Source organism: Muntiacus reevesi, chromosome 16 (genome assembly GCF_963930625.1).
Source record: "Muntiacus reevesi chromosome 16, mMunRee1.1, whole genome shotgun sequence".
Classification (NCBI taxonomy): Eukaryota; Metazoa; Chordata; class Mammalia; order Artiodactyla; family Cervidae; genus Muntiacus; species Muntiacus reevesi.
Genome location: NC_089264.1, coordinates 6,801,123 through 6,818,549, shown reverse-complemented (window position 1 = coordinate 6,818,549; position 17,427 = coordinate 6,801,123). Strand labels below are relative to the sequence as shown.

The window sequence follows — 17,427 nt, the reverse complement described above, 5'->3', positions numbered from 1 at the left end:
GGCCAGAAAGCAGAGCCAGAGAGGGTAGAGAATGGGCTGAGGGAGAATGACTAGCACAACATTTTACCATAATCCTAATTACACAGAATGTTAACCTTCAGGAATACCTGAATGCAATTCCTCACTAAGGACCAGTGGGAGCTTTCTACTGCTATTCTATTACTCTGAGTTTGTCTTCTTAAGCATCTGAAAGTTCTCTTCTAGGTTTTTAGTCAGTTCTTGTTCCACTGAATCTGTGCTAGAATATGATGCAGTCCTTAAGCAGGGCTGTTTTTATTTTTTGCAAAATAATCTTTTTTTTTTTTTCCCTTTTCACTGCTGCTGCTGCTAAGTCACTTCAGTCGTGTCCGACTTTGTGCGACCCCATAGACGGCAGCCCACCAGGATCTGCTGTCCCTGGGATTCTCCAGGCAAGAACACTGGAGTGGGCTGCCATTGCCTTCTCCTCCTTTTTCGCTAAAGTTTGCTTATTATCAAGTCTTGAATAACTGATTTCAATGAAGGATTTTTCCCTTTGACATAATTCTTAACATCCTGCTGCCTAATTTTCCGCATTTTACTGGAAGGGCTATCATCAGTTTATTGAGCTGTAGAGCTCTCTCCTTAAACTCATTGTCCTGCCCTCCATCTCCTTCTGATAGTTGGTGTTCCACCCACACTGTCAATGAGAAGGCTCTTAAAATTTACTTTAATGAGAGGAGACATGTTCTGATTAGATCAAGCATCACAGTATGAAATAATTATTTTTAATGTATAACTAAGTTAAACATTTATCTTCGCCATTCTTCACTGTTCTTTATTTCATTATTCTCGTTCCTTCACCATAGATTTGCTTTTTTTTTTTTTTTTTTTTTTTGGTCTATTTACCTAGAAATTATGGTATGTAATAAATTGTAACAGGGGTTAGAAGTGTTTAAGATCATCTTATAGGTTAAAAGGTGAATTAATACTCAGGGCTGATTTAAGTTTGCAGATCTATTTACCACTCCCAAGTAAAAATTTCTCCAAGACAGTGGCGTGTTTTATTTTTTACAAGTTATATAATTCTAATTATTGCCTCCTTTTTCACTCCACTCAGATCAGAAGCCAGAGCAAAGCCTCCGGGTCTGGGCTCTGTGAGGGGGATGAAGTGGTTTCTATCAATGGCAACCCTTGTGCAGACCTCACCTACCCAGAAGTCATCAAGCTCATGGAGAGCATAACAGACTCTCTCCAAATGCTCGTCAAAAGGTAAAAAGATTTGTTGGAATATTTATTTTCTCTTGAAGCTACATGGCAACAATTACAGCTCCTACTATCATATAAACTGTTCTCTATGGAGAAATGAGGGTTCTCTGTATGTCAGTATAAACAGAAAAACCATAGTGTTTGGAAAATGATAATTCTAATCAGCTGAATTTTCTGGTTAATTGAGAATTAATTTGAAAAGTTTGTTTCAAGAACTTTGTTGAAAATCTTAGGTATTTTAGACTACTTCCTTAGGAAGCTCAGTATATTGAGCATAATATAATACTTCTAGGTCAAGATTAACTATGATCACTAAATTATAATTCCTAGATTTATAGATTAATTTAAAATGTTTACATGTTAAAATGTTACACTATGTAATATTTATTTGAATAGAAAGAGGATGCCTAAGAGGAGGAAAAGAATCACGAAACCCTTAAAAGCAGCCTGATTTGTATTTCAAAAAAACAACAACAATATTTATATATGGGCAAAAGCTAATGGTTAAAGTTTTTGGACTCTCAATGCAAATGACAATCAAATGCTTGTCAATTTGATCTCTCCAAATGCTTCGCTCCTAACCTAATTGCTTAAACATGCAGAAGTCAACCTTAAACATAAAAACAAAACAATCAGGGTCATCACAAAGAAACTACAGCATCAACATTTTCACCATGTACAAATCACAGTTTAGTCCATTATTAACCTTCTAAGTGAGGCCCTGACCATGCTAATACAATGAATCCACAAAGGAAATCTAAGGCTTCCTTCACACAGAATTTCAAAAACTTCTAGGAGTTTTGCCTTAACTGTGCAGAAAGACTACATAACAGCATTGTTGGTGGTGGTTGCTAAGTCATGTCTGACTCTTGTGACCTTAGAGTCAGGCTCCTGTTTCCATGGGATTTTCCAGGCAAGAATCCTGAAGTGGGTTGCCATTTCCTTCTCCAGGGGATCTTTCTGACCCAGGGATAAAACTCATGTCTCCTACATTGCAGGCGGATTCTTTACCACTGAGGGGCTTCCCTGGTGGCTCAGATGGTAAATAATTCACCTGCAATACAGGAGACCTGGGTTCTACCCCTGGGTAAGAAAGATCCCCTGGAGAAGGGAATGTCAACCTACTCTAGGATTCCTACCTGGTAAATCCCAAGGACAGAGGAGCCTGGCGGGCTACAGTCCATAGGGTTGCAAAGAGTTGACACACAGACTAACACCTTCACTTACTTTCACTTTCTTTACCACTGAGTCATCTAGGAAGCCACATACAGCATTACCCCTCTGGTAATCATTCAGTAATGATTCCATTTCTATACAAACACAAACTTACTATGGCCAAAATTTTGGGAAAATAAAGAAATCTCGCAATTCTCTCACAATCTCCCATCTAAACATTACCCTCAAGTCGAGTGTGTAAGCTACTGAGATCCTACTTATTCGTAAAGCTGCCATTTGCTTTTTCAAGAGATCTCATGGAAACCTTGCCAAGTGTAGTCAAAGTGGTGGCCATTGTTACATTTAAATCTCTGAGGTATTTGAAGTTCTGTCTTTGTAAAGGTTTAATCACATCCAAAATAGGAGAAAAACTTTTCCTAATTTATTCCCCTTTAGTGTCTTTGCTGATTTAATGAGGTCAGTCTTTTCAGAACACACTTGTAGAGTGGAACATCCCCTACTAGTTCTTGTTTTGATTACTTCATTGGGAAAGTCCTTGGTGGATTAAAGCTGAGTTTTAGGTACATATTTACTTTTAAAAGTAAATGGACTAGTTCTCCGCTACTTTTAATAATTGGAATCTTTATTATTATCTTAAGTATTTTTATTTTTACAAAATAAATAAATAATTGCAGAGATTTTAAATGAAATCTCAAATTAAAATCATCCCCAAAGTAATTATCATCATCATCACTAGCACCCCTACAAATCTGGATATCTGAACATTGTTTCCTGGAATTAAATATTTTTCTTGCTCATGTAACTGTCATCTGTCCCTAGAGGACAACTGATTTACTTTTCCTGGGCTATTACGCAGAGATAGCTGGGTCAGACTGTCTTAAAATCTTCAACATTGTCTCTATTACTATAAATTTTATTTAAACGTTTTATATATACACATACACATATAATTATGACACATAAATTTTGGAATTAAGTACCTATGTGCACTGAATGGAAATGAGCATTTTAGGGTATAAAGCTTTATTTAACCTCTAGTTCTTTTATGATTTTTATTCATGTATATCTCCATTTTATCTTGGCTACCAATAAATGTTAATATTTATCTGACCCATTTGCCTGTATTACAGTCTGTAAGTCTGGAATGAATTCAAACTACTCTCTTCTCAGCTTCATAATTTATTGCTGATATAATTCAAAGTGATTTAATCTACTTTCATCTCAAGGCCTTCCTAAATTATTTTTTTTTCCATTTATTTTTATTCATTGGAGGCTAATTACTTTACAGTATTATAGTGGTTCTTGCCATACATTGATATGAATCAGCTATGGATTTACATGTGTTCCCCATCCCGATCCCCCCTCCCACCTCCCTCTCCATCCCATCCCTCTGGGTCTTCCTAGTGCACCAGCCCTGAGCACCCGTCTCATGCATCCAATCTGGGCTGGTGATCTGTTTCACCCTTGGTAGTATACTTGTTTCAGAGCTGTTCTCTCTGAACATCCCACCCTTGCCTTCTCCCACAGAGTCTAAAAGTCTGTTCTGTACATCTGTGTCTCTTTTTCTGTTTTGCATATAGGGTTATCGTTACCATCTTTTTAAATTCCATATATATGTGTTAGTATACTGTATTGGTCTTTATCTTTCTGGCTTACTTCACTCTGTATAATGGGCTCCAGTTTCATCCATCTCATTAGAACTGATTCAAATGAATTCTTTTTAATGCCTGAGTAATATTCCATGGTGTATATGTACCACAGCTTCCTTACCCATTCGTCTGCTGATGGGCATCTAGGTTGCTTCCATGTCCTGGCTATTATAAAGAGTGTTGCGATGAACATCAGGGTACATATGTCTCTTTCAGATCTGGATTCCTCAGTGTGTATGCCCAGGAGTGGGATTGCTGGGTCATATGGCAGTTCTATTTCCAGTTTTTTAAGGAATCTCCACACTGTTCTCCATAGTGGCTGTACTAGTTTGCATTCCCACCAACAGTGTAAGAGGGTTCCCTTTTCTCCACACCCTCTCCAGCATTTATTGCTTGTAGACTTTTGGATAGCAGCCATTCTGACTGGTGTGTAATGGTACCTCATTGAGGTTTTGGTTTGCATTTCTCTGATAATGAGTGATGTTGAGCATCTTTTCCTGTCTTTGTTAGCCATCTGTATGTCTTCTTTGGAGAAATGTCTGTTTAGTTCTTTGGCCCATTTTTTGATTGAGTCATTTATTTTTCTGGAATTGAGCTGTGGGAGTTACTTGTATATTTTTGAAATTAATCCTTTGTCTGTTTCTTCATTTGCTATTATTTTCTCCCATTCTGAAGGCTGTCTTTTCACCTTGCTTATAGTTTCCTTTGTTTTGCAAAAGCTTTTAAGTTTCATTAGGTCCCGTTTGTTTATTTTTGCTTTTATTTCCAATATTCTGGGAGGTGGGTCATAGAGGATCCTGCTGTGATTCATGTCAGAGAGTGTTTTGCCTATGTTCTCCTCTAGGAGTTTTATAGTTTCTGGCCTTACATTTAGATCTTTAATCCATTTTGAGTTTATTTTTGTGTATGGTGTTAGAAAGTGTTCTAGTTTCAGTCTTTTACAAGTGGTTGACCAGTTTTCCCAGCACCACTTGTTAAAGAGGTTGTCTTTTTTCTATTGTATATCCTTGCCTCCTTTGTTGAAGATAAGGTGTCTGTAGGCATGTGGATTTATCTCTGGGCTTTCTATTTTGTTCCATTGATCTATATTTCTGTCTTTGTGCCAGTACCATACTGTCTTGATGACTGTGGCTTTGTAGTAGAGCCTGAAGTCAGGCAGGTTGATTCCTCCACTTCCGTTCTTCTTTCTCAAGATTGCTTTGGCTATTCAAGATTTTTTGTATTTCCATACAAATTATGAAATTATTTGTTCTAGTTCTGTGAAGCATACCGTTGGTAGCTTGATAGGGATTGCATTAAATCTATAGATTGCTTTGGGTAGTATACTCATTTTGACAATATTGATTCTTCCAATCCATGAACACGGTATATTTCTCCATCTGTTTGTGTCCTCTTTGATTTCTTTCATCAGTGTTTTATAGTTTTCTATGTATAGGTCTTTTGTTTCTTTAGGTAGATATACTCCTAAGTATTTTATTCTTTTTGTTGCAATGGTGAATGGTATTGTTTCCTTAATTTTTCTTTCTGTTTTCTCATTGTTAGTGTATAGGAATGCAAGGGATTTCTGTGTGTTAATTTTATATCCTGCAACTTTACTATATTCATTGATTAGCTCTAGTAATTTTCTGGTAGAGCCTTTAGGGTTTTCTATGTAGAGGATCATGTCATCTGCAAACAGTGAGAGTTTCACTTCTTCTTGTCCTATCTGGATTCCTTTTATTTCTTTTTCTGCTCTGATTGCTGTAGACCTTCCTAAATTAAAACTCTGCCCTTTTGAAACTCAAATTTCAGTTGCACAGAGTGTATTCATCACTTCCTATATAAGAAATATTTAATTTGCTTTCATCATGTTTTAAAAATACTATAATGTGGTGTTTTTGTTTTTTGGTTTTTTTTTTTTTTTTTTTTTTTTGGTGCTATTACCAGGAAGCTCTACAGATTATTTGCACAGAGAAAGCTGCATTTCATTTGGTTGTTAGCTTGTGCTTTGTTTATTTTTGTTTTGCCAAATTCAGTGAAAAGCAAAGTCAAGAGTAATTATTTTGAATATTGGCCTTAAATTTTACTACCACATAAATTCTAAGGTGAATTCCTTTGAATAGAATAGAAGTATGGGCTCACTCCCTTCAATAGATGATCCTGCATTAGATAGGGTACTTTTGAGGGAAAAAGAATGGGGCTGAGATAGATGCTACTGCTTCTATAAAAAATTTAAAAATGTAATAAATGAAAGCATCTCCTACAGCTATTCTGTGAATGATGCTTCTCTTCTAAAAGCAGTTAGAGTTTAAGTTAGAGTTTCATGCAAGAAGTCATTTAACCCTTAACTGACTTAGGTTCTTGCAAACACAAATTTGCAAAACCAGCTGGGAACGGTTAAGGTCAAAATAAAAAGACTGTGGTGAACAGCTGTGGGTTCCTTACCTGAGCAATTAAGGAACAGTTTGACTTCAGAGATCCTATAAGGAAAATGCTCCAAGTGACAAGTTCAAATAGAGAAGGGGAGACATTTCAGATTATAAATACTCCATGACTCAATGATTCATTGCAGCCTGGAAAGGATTTCTCTTTGCACAAGAGTACTGGGCTGGGGTCCACTTATTACAAAACACATGCCCGTTGGAGCTTAAAAAACAGCTTCTATTTCATTCCTTAGAAGAAAGCACAGCCTCTAAAAGGATTACTTGATTTATCTGTATACTTAAATTGCTCTGAAGCTGCTGAATATGTTTATGTAACTTTATAATGTCCAGACTTAACTCAGTCAATGAGACATTACAATGCTTTGTCATATTATAACAAGCATGATTATTTGAAAACACCCCAATAATTATAGATGAAGGGCATCCATATAGCTATATCCTATGCTTTAAAAAATGAAAAAAAGTGAATTTAGGATGGATTTTGGTTTTATAAACTTTTGTGAGCATTTTTGTTTTGCTTTACAGACAAGTTTATTTGGAAGATCTTTAAATAATAATATAAACATGTTGCCAAGTTCTGTTTTCAAATATGTTGCAGTTGACATTTAGGAGGAAATATTTTTACTGTATTGTGTATTAGACATCATACAAGTGTCAGGAAGTTCTTTGGCAGGTGTAACACACTCTGATTTAACTGTCTGGACTAATTTTCCTATGTGCAGACCATCCAGTGGAATAAGTGAAACTTCGATCTCTGAAACTGAAAACAAAAACCAGGAGAATGTCACCCATGAAGGGTACGTGGAAAGTACCACCTTGCAGATTCGGCCAGCCACGAAGAGCCAGTCCAGAGAGTTCTACGTTGTCCCGGTCAAGAGCGGAGCTCCCCTAGCTGAGGAGCAAGCGAGTGGCGCTGGTTTTTCTGGGAGCATAAAAGAAGAAACAGGCCTGGCTCCTCACAGGTCTGACTCTGAAAGTGGACGCTTCCCAGAGGAGATTATCTTCAGTGAGAAGGCAGACGCAGGGCGGCCAGGCACTGTGGTTGAGCTGCAACTGTCCCTGTCACAAGAGAGACGAAAGGGCGCGCGAGCCGCTGTTGTGGCTCTCCTGGGGGCAGAAAAATCTAAGTCTCCTGACCCAGAGCCTGATTTACAACACGACGGGCTTGTCCACATAAATTCTGCCCCCACTAGTGAGAAAGAGGACCCTCCTCTGAGGTCCAGCAAGATAATCCAGATCTCCAGTGGCCAGGAGCTGAGCCTGACCCAGGGAAGTGAAGCGGCCACCCCGGGGCTGCCCCGCCTGGAGGTGATCTTGGACTGCTCTGACAGGCAGAAGACAGAAGGGTGCAGGCTTCAGGCAGCAGAGGGGTGTGTGGCTCCTCCAGTGGAAGGAGGGCCGTCAGAAGCACCTCCTTCTCTGGTATCCTTTGCAGTCTCATCAGAAGGCACAGGGCAGGGAGAAGATCCACGCTCAGAAAGGGATCACAGCAGACCTCACAAGCACAGAGCGCGCCACGCACGTAAGTCCTGCGCTGGGAGCCACTGCGGGGCGGCTGGAAGGGGCTTGGGAGTTAGGGAGTTTTGCTGCTGGTTCGCCTGCCTGGATTTTCTCTTTTTAAGGTTTTTCTTATGTCTCTCATTGGCTTTTTTTTTTTTTTTTTAACTAATGCACAAAATAATAAACATGAAATTGTAGAAAACACCAATTTCTGAACTGGAAATAATAAGTTTTGACTTCGTATTAGATTTGAATGTTTTTAATGCACTTTGTTTTATTCCCAAAGACACGGGGACTGTTAAAGAAAATACTAAAGTTAATGTGCCTTTTTTGATTTGTTTCATATTCCATGTTAAAATAGCATTTGAGAGTCTTTGCACTCATGTGGACGCTGAGTTTAAATGTCAAAAACTGTTGAGTTTGCTGCCGAGAGGTGTCTTTAAAATACAGGCTTAACCACTGATATTAAAAGCAGATCCTCATTTTGAAAAAAAAAAATCATTGTGCAGCATGATGATGCTTGCAGAAGTGAGTTTGATGGACAAGGACATGTGGAATACTGAGCAGTTACATGATCCTCTCCGTTTTGTTAAGTCTTCACTAGACTGCAAAGCATCTCATCTACCTTCTAGACACAGAAGTCAATCCCCAAGGCCATGTGAAGCCATTTAAATGTCTCCCAACTCAAGATATATTTTAAAATCAAGGCCTTTTATGGTGTTTTGTTTTACCCAGGAGAGTGATTACAGAAAGGCAAATGAAGATCGGAATGGCAGTTGGGTTTTATGATATCTATAATTTTCTTTCATGTACTTTTTAAAAACAAATTTGGAATTTCATTTAGGCATTTGAGGAGGTAAAAGTTGACTGTCAAAGGCACTTGAATGTATGAGTGATACACAACAGTAATGATCTTGGTTATTCAAAGTAGTATATTAATTCTCCTAACTATTGTTATTCCTTTTAAAGCATATTTTTAGCATAACCATGTGTAGCTGAATTGACAAGTGCTGTTAATCATTCCTTATACTTTAAGCATCTGTATGCATCTTCACATTTATAGCATATTAAACAAGTGTATTAAGGCAGCACTCACATACTTTACATGTTGGCAGTGAAGTTAGCAACAACTGTGCAACTGTGACTGTCAATTTAATAGTAAGTTGTATAACACTAGTCAAAAAAGGAATTACATTTAGGAATGACCACACTTTTAACTGTTTTCTCTAAGTAAAATTTGATTACCAGTGAATATCTGTAATTTTGTTATAAAACTATTTTGATTCCATTTTATTTTTAAAAAGTTAACCATTAAGTCTGATTTTTTTCCCCCTAGTCGCAAACAGAGCTAATTTTCAATAAAAAAAATTTTTTTTAAATGTCTGAAATTTTTATTTAACTCTTTTGAGGAATTCAAAAATTATTTGTGAATCATTCTTATTTTTATCATTGATAGTGCTATAAGTTAACTTGCCACAAATTTATTTTTTATAACAATAATAATGTTAAAATTTTAAATATAAATTTTTGTTATTCTAAAACTGTCAGGTTCTTATTTTACATGACTTAATTTCTGTATCATTTCTACCTATAGCTGTAAAGGTTACTAGTAATATAATTTAAAATTTCCCCAAGATTTATACTTATTCTTGCTGCAACTAAAGTAGTATTATATTTCCAAGAGAGCAATGCATTTATGAACAACTTTATCTAGACAACTTTGTAGCTAAAGTTTCTTAAATATAGTCACAATAACTTTATACTCTGAATTATTGTTAATTATTGATTCAGTACCTTCAATTATTATTCATTACATTTTTTAATTTATTTTGATTTAGTAGCTGTGAATGGAAAGATTTTGGGGGAATGGCAAACTAAAAAAAAAGAAAACCTAAATATTTAAACTCATTACATTAAAAGATTTAAGTAAACAATATTTTCTTATTTCTCCCTCCCTCCTTTTTAAAATGCTTGGAAATGTTTTATGTCAACATTTTATTTTTAAAATATGAAAATGCAAGGTATTCCTAAGTTGTTTTTGGAAAATATTATGTCCTTAAATTATTTCCATTGTAATTTTAATTACATCCAATTAACTGACATTTATTTTCCAGTGTTTATTGTTAAAGTTTAAGGAGCTATACAGAAACAAGTTATGAGACATATTCTAATCAACATAAAAATGTATTTGTAGAAAAAAATGAAGCGACATATATATGCAAGTTATATCTATATTATATCATCATATATATCAATATAGAAGTATACATTTTGAAAGAAGAAAGAGAAATGAGTTGGATTGCATCACAATTTAGTACCCAATTGTAAACATGTTTTTTCTGTATTTAGTTTCCCCCAGGAGAGTTGATTTCTGGGTTGCTATGCAGTCTTCCTTGAACTCATCAACTCAATGTAATCTTTGTATTTTCCCTAGGGCTCAGGAGGAGTGAAAGCTTATCAGAAAAGCAGGTGAAAGAAGCAAAATCTAAATGCAAAAGCATTGCCCTCCTTCTGACAGATGCCCCCAACCCCAACTCCAAGGGGGTGTTGATGTTTAAGAAGCGTCGTCGGAGGGCCAGGAAATACACCCTAGTCAGCTACGGGACTGGTGAACTTGAGCGAGAGGCAGAGGAGGAGGAGGAAGACGGCGACAAGGAGGATCCATGTGAGGTAGCATTTCTGGGCGCGAGCGAATCGGAGGTGGATGAAGAGTTGTTGTCTGACACTGACGACAACACACAAGTTGTGAACTTTGACTGGGATTCTGGTCTAGTGGACATTGAAAAGAAACTGAACAGAGAGGACAGGATGGAGATGTTGCCAGACACCACCGGCAAGGGGGCCCTCATGTTCGCCAAGAGGAGGGAGAGAATGGATCAGATCACAGCCCAGAAAGAGGAGGAGAGGGTGGCTGGAGGGCCAAGCAGAGAAGCAGATGCCACCCAGACAGATGGCCTGAGGACCGTGACGTCTTACCAAAGGAAGGAAGAAGCGTCGGTGAGAGCGCAGAGCTCTGTGAGCAGAAGCTACATTGAGGTGAGCCATGGTCTCGGCCACGTGCCCCAACAGAATGGCTTCACTGGGGTGTCTGAGACAGCAGAGGCTCAGAGGATGATGCCTGTGAACAGAACAGCCAAGCCCTTCCCGGGGTCTGGGAACCAGCCGGCAGCTCCCTTCTCTCCCAGTCGAAACGTGACAAGTCCCATCGCTGACTTTCCTGCGCCGCCACCTTACTCTGCAGTCACGCCCCCACCTGAAACCTTCTCCAGAGCAGTGTCGAGTCCGACAGCTGGCCCAGCACCGCCCCCTCCGTGGCCGCAGCCGGCCCCATGGTCCCAGCCGGCCTTTTACGATTCGTCTGAACGAATAGCTTCCCGGGACGAAAGGATTGCGGTGCCAGCAAAGAGAACGGGGATATTGCAGGAGGCCAAAAGGAGAAGCACGACAAAACCCATGTTCACGTTTAAAGAGCCCAAAGTCAGCCCCAACCCTGAACTCTTGTCACTTCTTCAAAATTCTGAGGGCAAAAAGGGCCCTGGTGCGGGAGCAGATTCCGGACCTGAAGAAGACTACCTCAGTTTAGGAGCAGAGGCTTGTAACTTCATGCAAGGCTCCTCTGCAAAACAGAAGACCCCGCCTCCTGTTGCTCCAAAGCCTGCTGTCAAGTCCTCATCCTCCCAACCAGTAACTCCGGTTTCTCCAGTCTGGTCGCCAGGAGTGGCTCCAGCGCAACCTCCTGCCTTCCCCACATCCAACCCGTCACATGGCACCGTGGTCTCCTCCATCAAAATCGCGCAGCCTTCCTACGCTCCCGCCCGGCCTGCAAGTGCTCTGAACCTGGCTGGTCCTTTCAAAGGCCCACAGGCAGCGGTAGCCAGCCGGAACTACACTCCCAAACCAGCAGCTCCCACCCCGACAGTGAACACTGCTCGTGCTGGCGCGGCGGGACCATCCAATGAGCTTCCAGGAATGAGTGGGAAAGGAGCCCAGCTCTTCGCTAAGAGGCAGTCAAGGATGGAGAAGTATGTGGTCGATTCGGACACCGTGCAGGCCCACGCTGCCCGGGCTCAGTCTCCCACCCCGTCGCTCCCGGCCGGTTGGAAGTACTCCTCCAATGTCCGAGCGCCTCCGCCTGTGGCCTACAATCCTATCCACTCCCCCTCCTACCCACCGGCTGCTGTCAAGTCTCAGCCTTCAGGCCTCCAGGCCTCCAAGACAGGCAAGAAAAAGGGCAAGAAACCCCTCAATGCGTTGGATGTCATGAAGCACCAGCCCTATCAGCTTAATGCATCCTTGTTTACTTTCCAACCTCCAGATGCGAAGGACGGCCTCCCCGCCAAGCCATCGGTGAAGGTCAGTTCAGTGCCAGCTGCGAAGCAAGCTCTTCCTCCTCGGCCAGTGACCGCTGGCTCGCCCACTGATGTGCAGGCCTCCTCTGTGTACTCCGTGCCCGCCTATACCTCTCCGCCCTCCTTCTTTGCTGAGGCCACCTCGCCAGTCAGCGCTTCCCCAGTGCCCGTGGCCATCCCCACCTCTCCAAAGCAGGAATCAGCCTCAACATCTTACTTTGTGGCACCAAGGCCAAAGTTCTCAGCAAAGAAGAGCGGTGTCACAGTTCAGGTGTGGAAACCATCTGTGGTGGAAGAGTAATCTTGTAGCCGAAGCTGAGTGTCCACTTTGCTTGAAACGAATTGTTTGCGGTGTTAACTTGAGTCCCTGAGAATGCCTAGCAAGTCCTCAACTTACTTAATTTCAGATGTCACCTCCCAATCTGGGTCCAAGAAGCAGAATATTTTTAATGAGTCAGAAATCTAACTCAGATTGACTTAAAATGTATTTATCTTCTTTGCACACTTAAAAAAAATCTGGGAGCACCCCCAAATAGACATGGGCCATTGTATTAAGTAAGTAGGATACTTAGGGTATATGCATTTAGCCACAAGACAGTGATCAGTGTTATCAACATTAGGACACAGTCTTTATGTGAGAGAACAGCTGTGTTCCTACACTGACAAGGTTCGATTGTAGTGAAAATATAACATGTATTGACTGACATTTCCTTTCTAAGTAGTGCTGTATCTCTATTACTAGTATTAAGGGTAAGAAATTTATTGAGGACAGGGATCAGCTCTGGTCTGTCAACCTCAGCCACCTGTTTGATGTCACAGAGAACTTGGGGATTGTTGGAATGTACATAGTTTAGTAAGGTGGATAAGAAAGAGGGGATTAATAATTACGGAGTGCTTATTATCTACCAGGCTCCTTGCCAGATGTTTTATATATATTAGCTCGTTTCAAAGACTTCTTTAAGGTAAACTGGATGGGCAAGAAGGATAATTATTCTTAGAGGTTGATTCCCATCCTCCCTCCCCAATTACTTAAGAAACTAAGTGAGTACATCTCCAGTTGCCCATGAAAGCATAAGTTTGTTTTCCTCAGCTGAGGCAAGTGGTAGAGTACATCATAAAGGAGGAACGTATAAAAAGGTGAGTAGGCTGCAGATAAAGGCACATGTGTGACCATTGTTTTCCTTTTGGAAGTCACGTGATTGGGAGATTACTGACTCTGGGTTACTGAAGGGTTACTGACTCTGGGGGCTGACTGTGAAGCACAAGGAACCCCATGTGTGTGGAGGCCGTAGGGTGAGAACACACAGTTATTAGCATCATTTCTGAGTGACCTCACGGATTTTTTTCTTCTGTTTATTTTTTCTTTCTGACCACTTCTTCTCCCACTGTTCCTTGCCATTCTATTCTTGCACCTTCATTTTATTATTTATATTTGATGGACCAGGAGGATTAAGGCAAGGTTACCTTGTAAATTTGGATTGGTCACACACCATGTCATCATCCAGCTGGCTCTGAAGTCAATAATGTTACTGACAGTAAACCTGAAGACCTTTCTCATATCTATTTTAAGTCCAAGTCTGACCAACCATGGAAACTATTCAACATGAATTAATGTAGAGAACCACAAAGCATTTTTGACAACTCCAAGGAAAATGATCTTCTCAATAGAGGAGATATGTCTAGAGACCTCTCATAAAAGCTTGCCTGGTGTGAGGGTACATGGTACCATGTTAATCCTCTGAAAATATCTGTATTCCTGTTCTTTTTCTGCTGTCACTGTCAATCTGCTATATTTTCACTATCCTATTAAAATATTACTATCTTCTTTATCTGTTCAATGTATTTAAAAAAAAGTTCCTGTATGAGCTGTTCTAAGTCGTTTTTTCTGATATTTCACTTATATCACTCTCCAAATATCTGAGTTTCTTTTTTGTGAACATTTCTACTTCTCTGTACACTGCAAAACTGCAAGCCATAGGTATTTCTATGATATAACACAGAGGAGAATTAAGTTAGCTACAGAACAATGGGGCTTATTCTTTGCTTTTTCTCTGGAAAATCTTCTATTGGTTTTGATGGCAATTTACCTAGAGATTAGCACCACAGGATGTAGCTTAGTCTCTTATTTGCCTTTTTGGGAAGTCAATTAGGAAGATTCATACAGGATAAAGGAAAAAGCAGTCTATCCATGATATAATACTATTGTTTGTACTACTTGTTCCCTGCAAAGGAAGTCTGTTGAATGCTGTGCAGTTTGCATTCTTTTCTAATAGAACAACCAAAAAAGGCATCTTAAGGTGAAGCAGGAAAGGAGATCATTTTTATAACTTTGCATTCTTAACATAGCATTTAAAGAACGGCATGAAATAGGGAGAAGACAGTGGAACACAAGTTAGTCAATTTGAGTCCTCTGGTTCACAACTGTCCTGGAATGGTCGTGGCCCACAAGTATCCCCAGTGGTCCATGGTTGGTGTTTGTAGGAATGAGGAATGTTTGGGGTCTGTTTCCTGCAGGGCAGGTGCCATCTGAGCAGAGCCACTATTTGGAGTTGATGACTAAAGACACAGCTAACATGGGTGGGACTGTCATGGGGTTCCCAAAAAGCTTCTACGAAGCATGGCATGTATGCAGTCAAAGCATTCACAACTTTGACTGGGAGCTGGTGGCATAGCTCTCATCTGGAACTATACAGTCCCAAATTATGGAAAAGGCAGAAAATCTTCCAGAATTCTATCCACAGCAGAGTCTAACTTCATCCTGAGAGATGAGGGCATGGAAGGGAGAAGGACTAAGCCAACTCCCTGGAGAGGAAGAGATTTCTTTTTCTCTTTTCCCCAGTCAGGGAGCCCCTGGGAACGTGCATACAGAATATGCTGGGTGTATCACCTCTCAGGCTGGAGCTCTGGAAATGATGTCAGTGTAGCAGGTGGGAGACTTAGGACTCATGACCTCAGTTTCCTTCCCACTGGACACCCTTTGAATTCTGGGTGTTGTTGGCTTTTTTTGGTAGCAGATGTTTCAGTTGGTTAGTTGACTGGTTTGAGGGTATGAGGTGGCAGTTTTTGTTTGGTTTTTAGGATCTTGCCTTTATTCTTGTACCTTGTTAGCTTAATTTCTGTGCAGAACACCTATGAAGTCAAGTTTTCATCACCAACACAATGGCAACGTTCATTACTGAGTGCTTGTGTTATATTAGGCACCTTATGTATATTATATGGTTTACAGGCACTGGAATATAAAATAAAATGTAACGACAGTCACTGACTTCCTACAAGACCTTATGCAAATTTTTTTCTACCAGTGTCCCCTTAATAATGCCTCAAACCTTTCTTCCTGGAATGTTGTACCATACTGAGTATAGCACACAAGACCAGATATTCTATGAAGAAAGGTGCTTTGTAAATTTAAGTACACATATTCTTCTCAGTCCTATAGGAGGGCAGATTGAATCACAGAAATCTTAAGACTGGGGATCTGACCACTGCCACTTTTGATCTTAGAACAGTTACAGTTTTATTTCTAATATTTCAATAATGAACACATTCTTCTTGGAGAGAAGAAAATCACACTTTCTGCATTTTGAATATTCATTGATAGTATAAAGCATACATTTTTAGGAATATGTTTTATAAGACACATTGGGGCTGTCATTTTGAAGCATGTAAAAGTTTGTACTTCAGAGTTTGTCTAGTATGATTTTTAATGATAACATGTATCTCATTTAATCTTCACAGGAAGCAACTCATCTTAACTATAGGAAAATCGATCTGAGTTACAGTAGTTCTTGAGACTGAGCCAGGGTCCTTTAGCTCTTCTAGACAGTGCTGACTGCTTCCAGAAAGTGGGTTTCTTAGGACTACTGAGTATTGTCACACAGCTGAATTCTAGCCTGGGAGCAAGAGTCACATCTGAGTTGTCAGGAACAAATGATCTGTGTTTAAAGGGAATGGACTAACTTATGTGGGACCACTGTTTTGTTTAGTTACTAGCTTAAAAAAACACTTTGAAGGCCGTTTTCCGCTGACAGGCATATCATACACTCTGACTACAGCACTTTCACAGAAGTCTCTTGAGAACACAAGAAGACACATAGCTGTTAGTGTCTGAGATTGGATTTAATGTTCCAAACAAAAGTCCCTTGCTGTGTATCATTTAATTCAGTTATAAATTCGAGAACCCGCAAGCACCCGTATCCTACGGGTGAATTCCTGAAATCTGTTGCTATTTTATGAGTCACCACTGGCCGAGCAGGAAGAGTATTTGAAGTCATGGTCATCAAAAAGAAGTGATTGTTTTCTAAAAAGTGAAATGCTTAAAATGCTTCCAGAGGGAAGCAGTGGGCTGTGTTCTCATTCCCTCTTACAATCAGAGTTGTTGAGTTTGTTTTAAAAATTGTTAAAAGTTCATGAGAAAATATGTAAATTCTGAGAACTAATATCATTCCCAGAAGCATTGACGCTTGCTGGTGTCAAGTCCCCTTATCACTGGACTCTGGGGGACATAAAGACTCATGTAACACTTCGGTGCCACTGAGTTTGTCAACAAGTATTCTGGGAAAAAGCAGAATTGAATTCTTCTGTAGACTTCCCACCAGGATTGGCCAAAGGCCATAAAACAAGCTAGTAAATTCCCACAGGACCCAAACACCAGGCAAAATTGCTCAAAGAGGCTAGTCTGAGTTAGAAAGAAAAAGGAAAAAATTACAGACCATCCTGTGGGATATCGGGCCAATAACAGCCGAAAGCCCCCAAGTCAGATTATCTTTTCCTTGATGTTATCAGGTACAGCTAGTTTCTTAAATTAAAAAAAAAAAAAAAGACTGTTTCCATGGTATGTATATTTTTATACTGAATTACCATTTGGCACTTGGAAATCATAGACCTTACTACTCAGAAGCAACTGAATGAAGAGAAATTTAATTTATAAATATCAAATCCTGTCAGATATTTCTCAGATTCCTGATTTTATCAGAGCTATGCCAGTTAAAAGTATTTGTTAAGTATAAAAAGTTAGACCTCTACAGGATCCTATAGTTTAAATAGTTGTTATTGATATGCAGAATTTCATAAATTTTCATTTTTTGGTTCTAAATGTAAAGTTCC

The 17,427-nt window shown here is 39.6% G+C and overlaps 1 protein-coding gene across 3 annotated transcripts in view; it reads left to right on the top strand.

Moving 5' to 3' along the window:
- The window catches only part of SYNPO2 (synaptopodin 2), a 200,126-nt gene that overhangs the window by 154,625 nt on the left and 28,074 nt on the right, over nucleotides 1-17,427 (top strand). For 2 of the 3 annotated variants that reach the window (XM_065907624.1, XM_065907623.1), the window contains exons 2-4: nucleotides 1,079-1,230; nucleotides 7,198-7,997; nucleotides 10,410-12,595. In XM_065907624.1, coding sequence (XP_065763696.1) covers nucleotides 1,079-1,230; nucleotides 7,198-7,997; nucleotides 10,410-12,595 — 3,138 coding nt within the window. The remainder of the gene's footprint in view (nucleotides 1-1,078; nucleotides 1,231-7,197; nucleotides 7,998-10,409; nucleotides 12,596-17,427) is intronic. The other variant, XM_065907625.1, reaches the window with a different exon arrangement.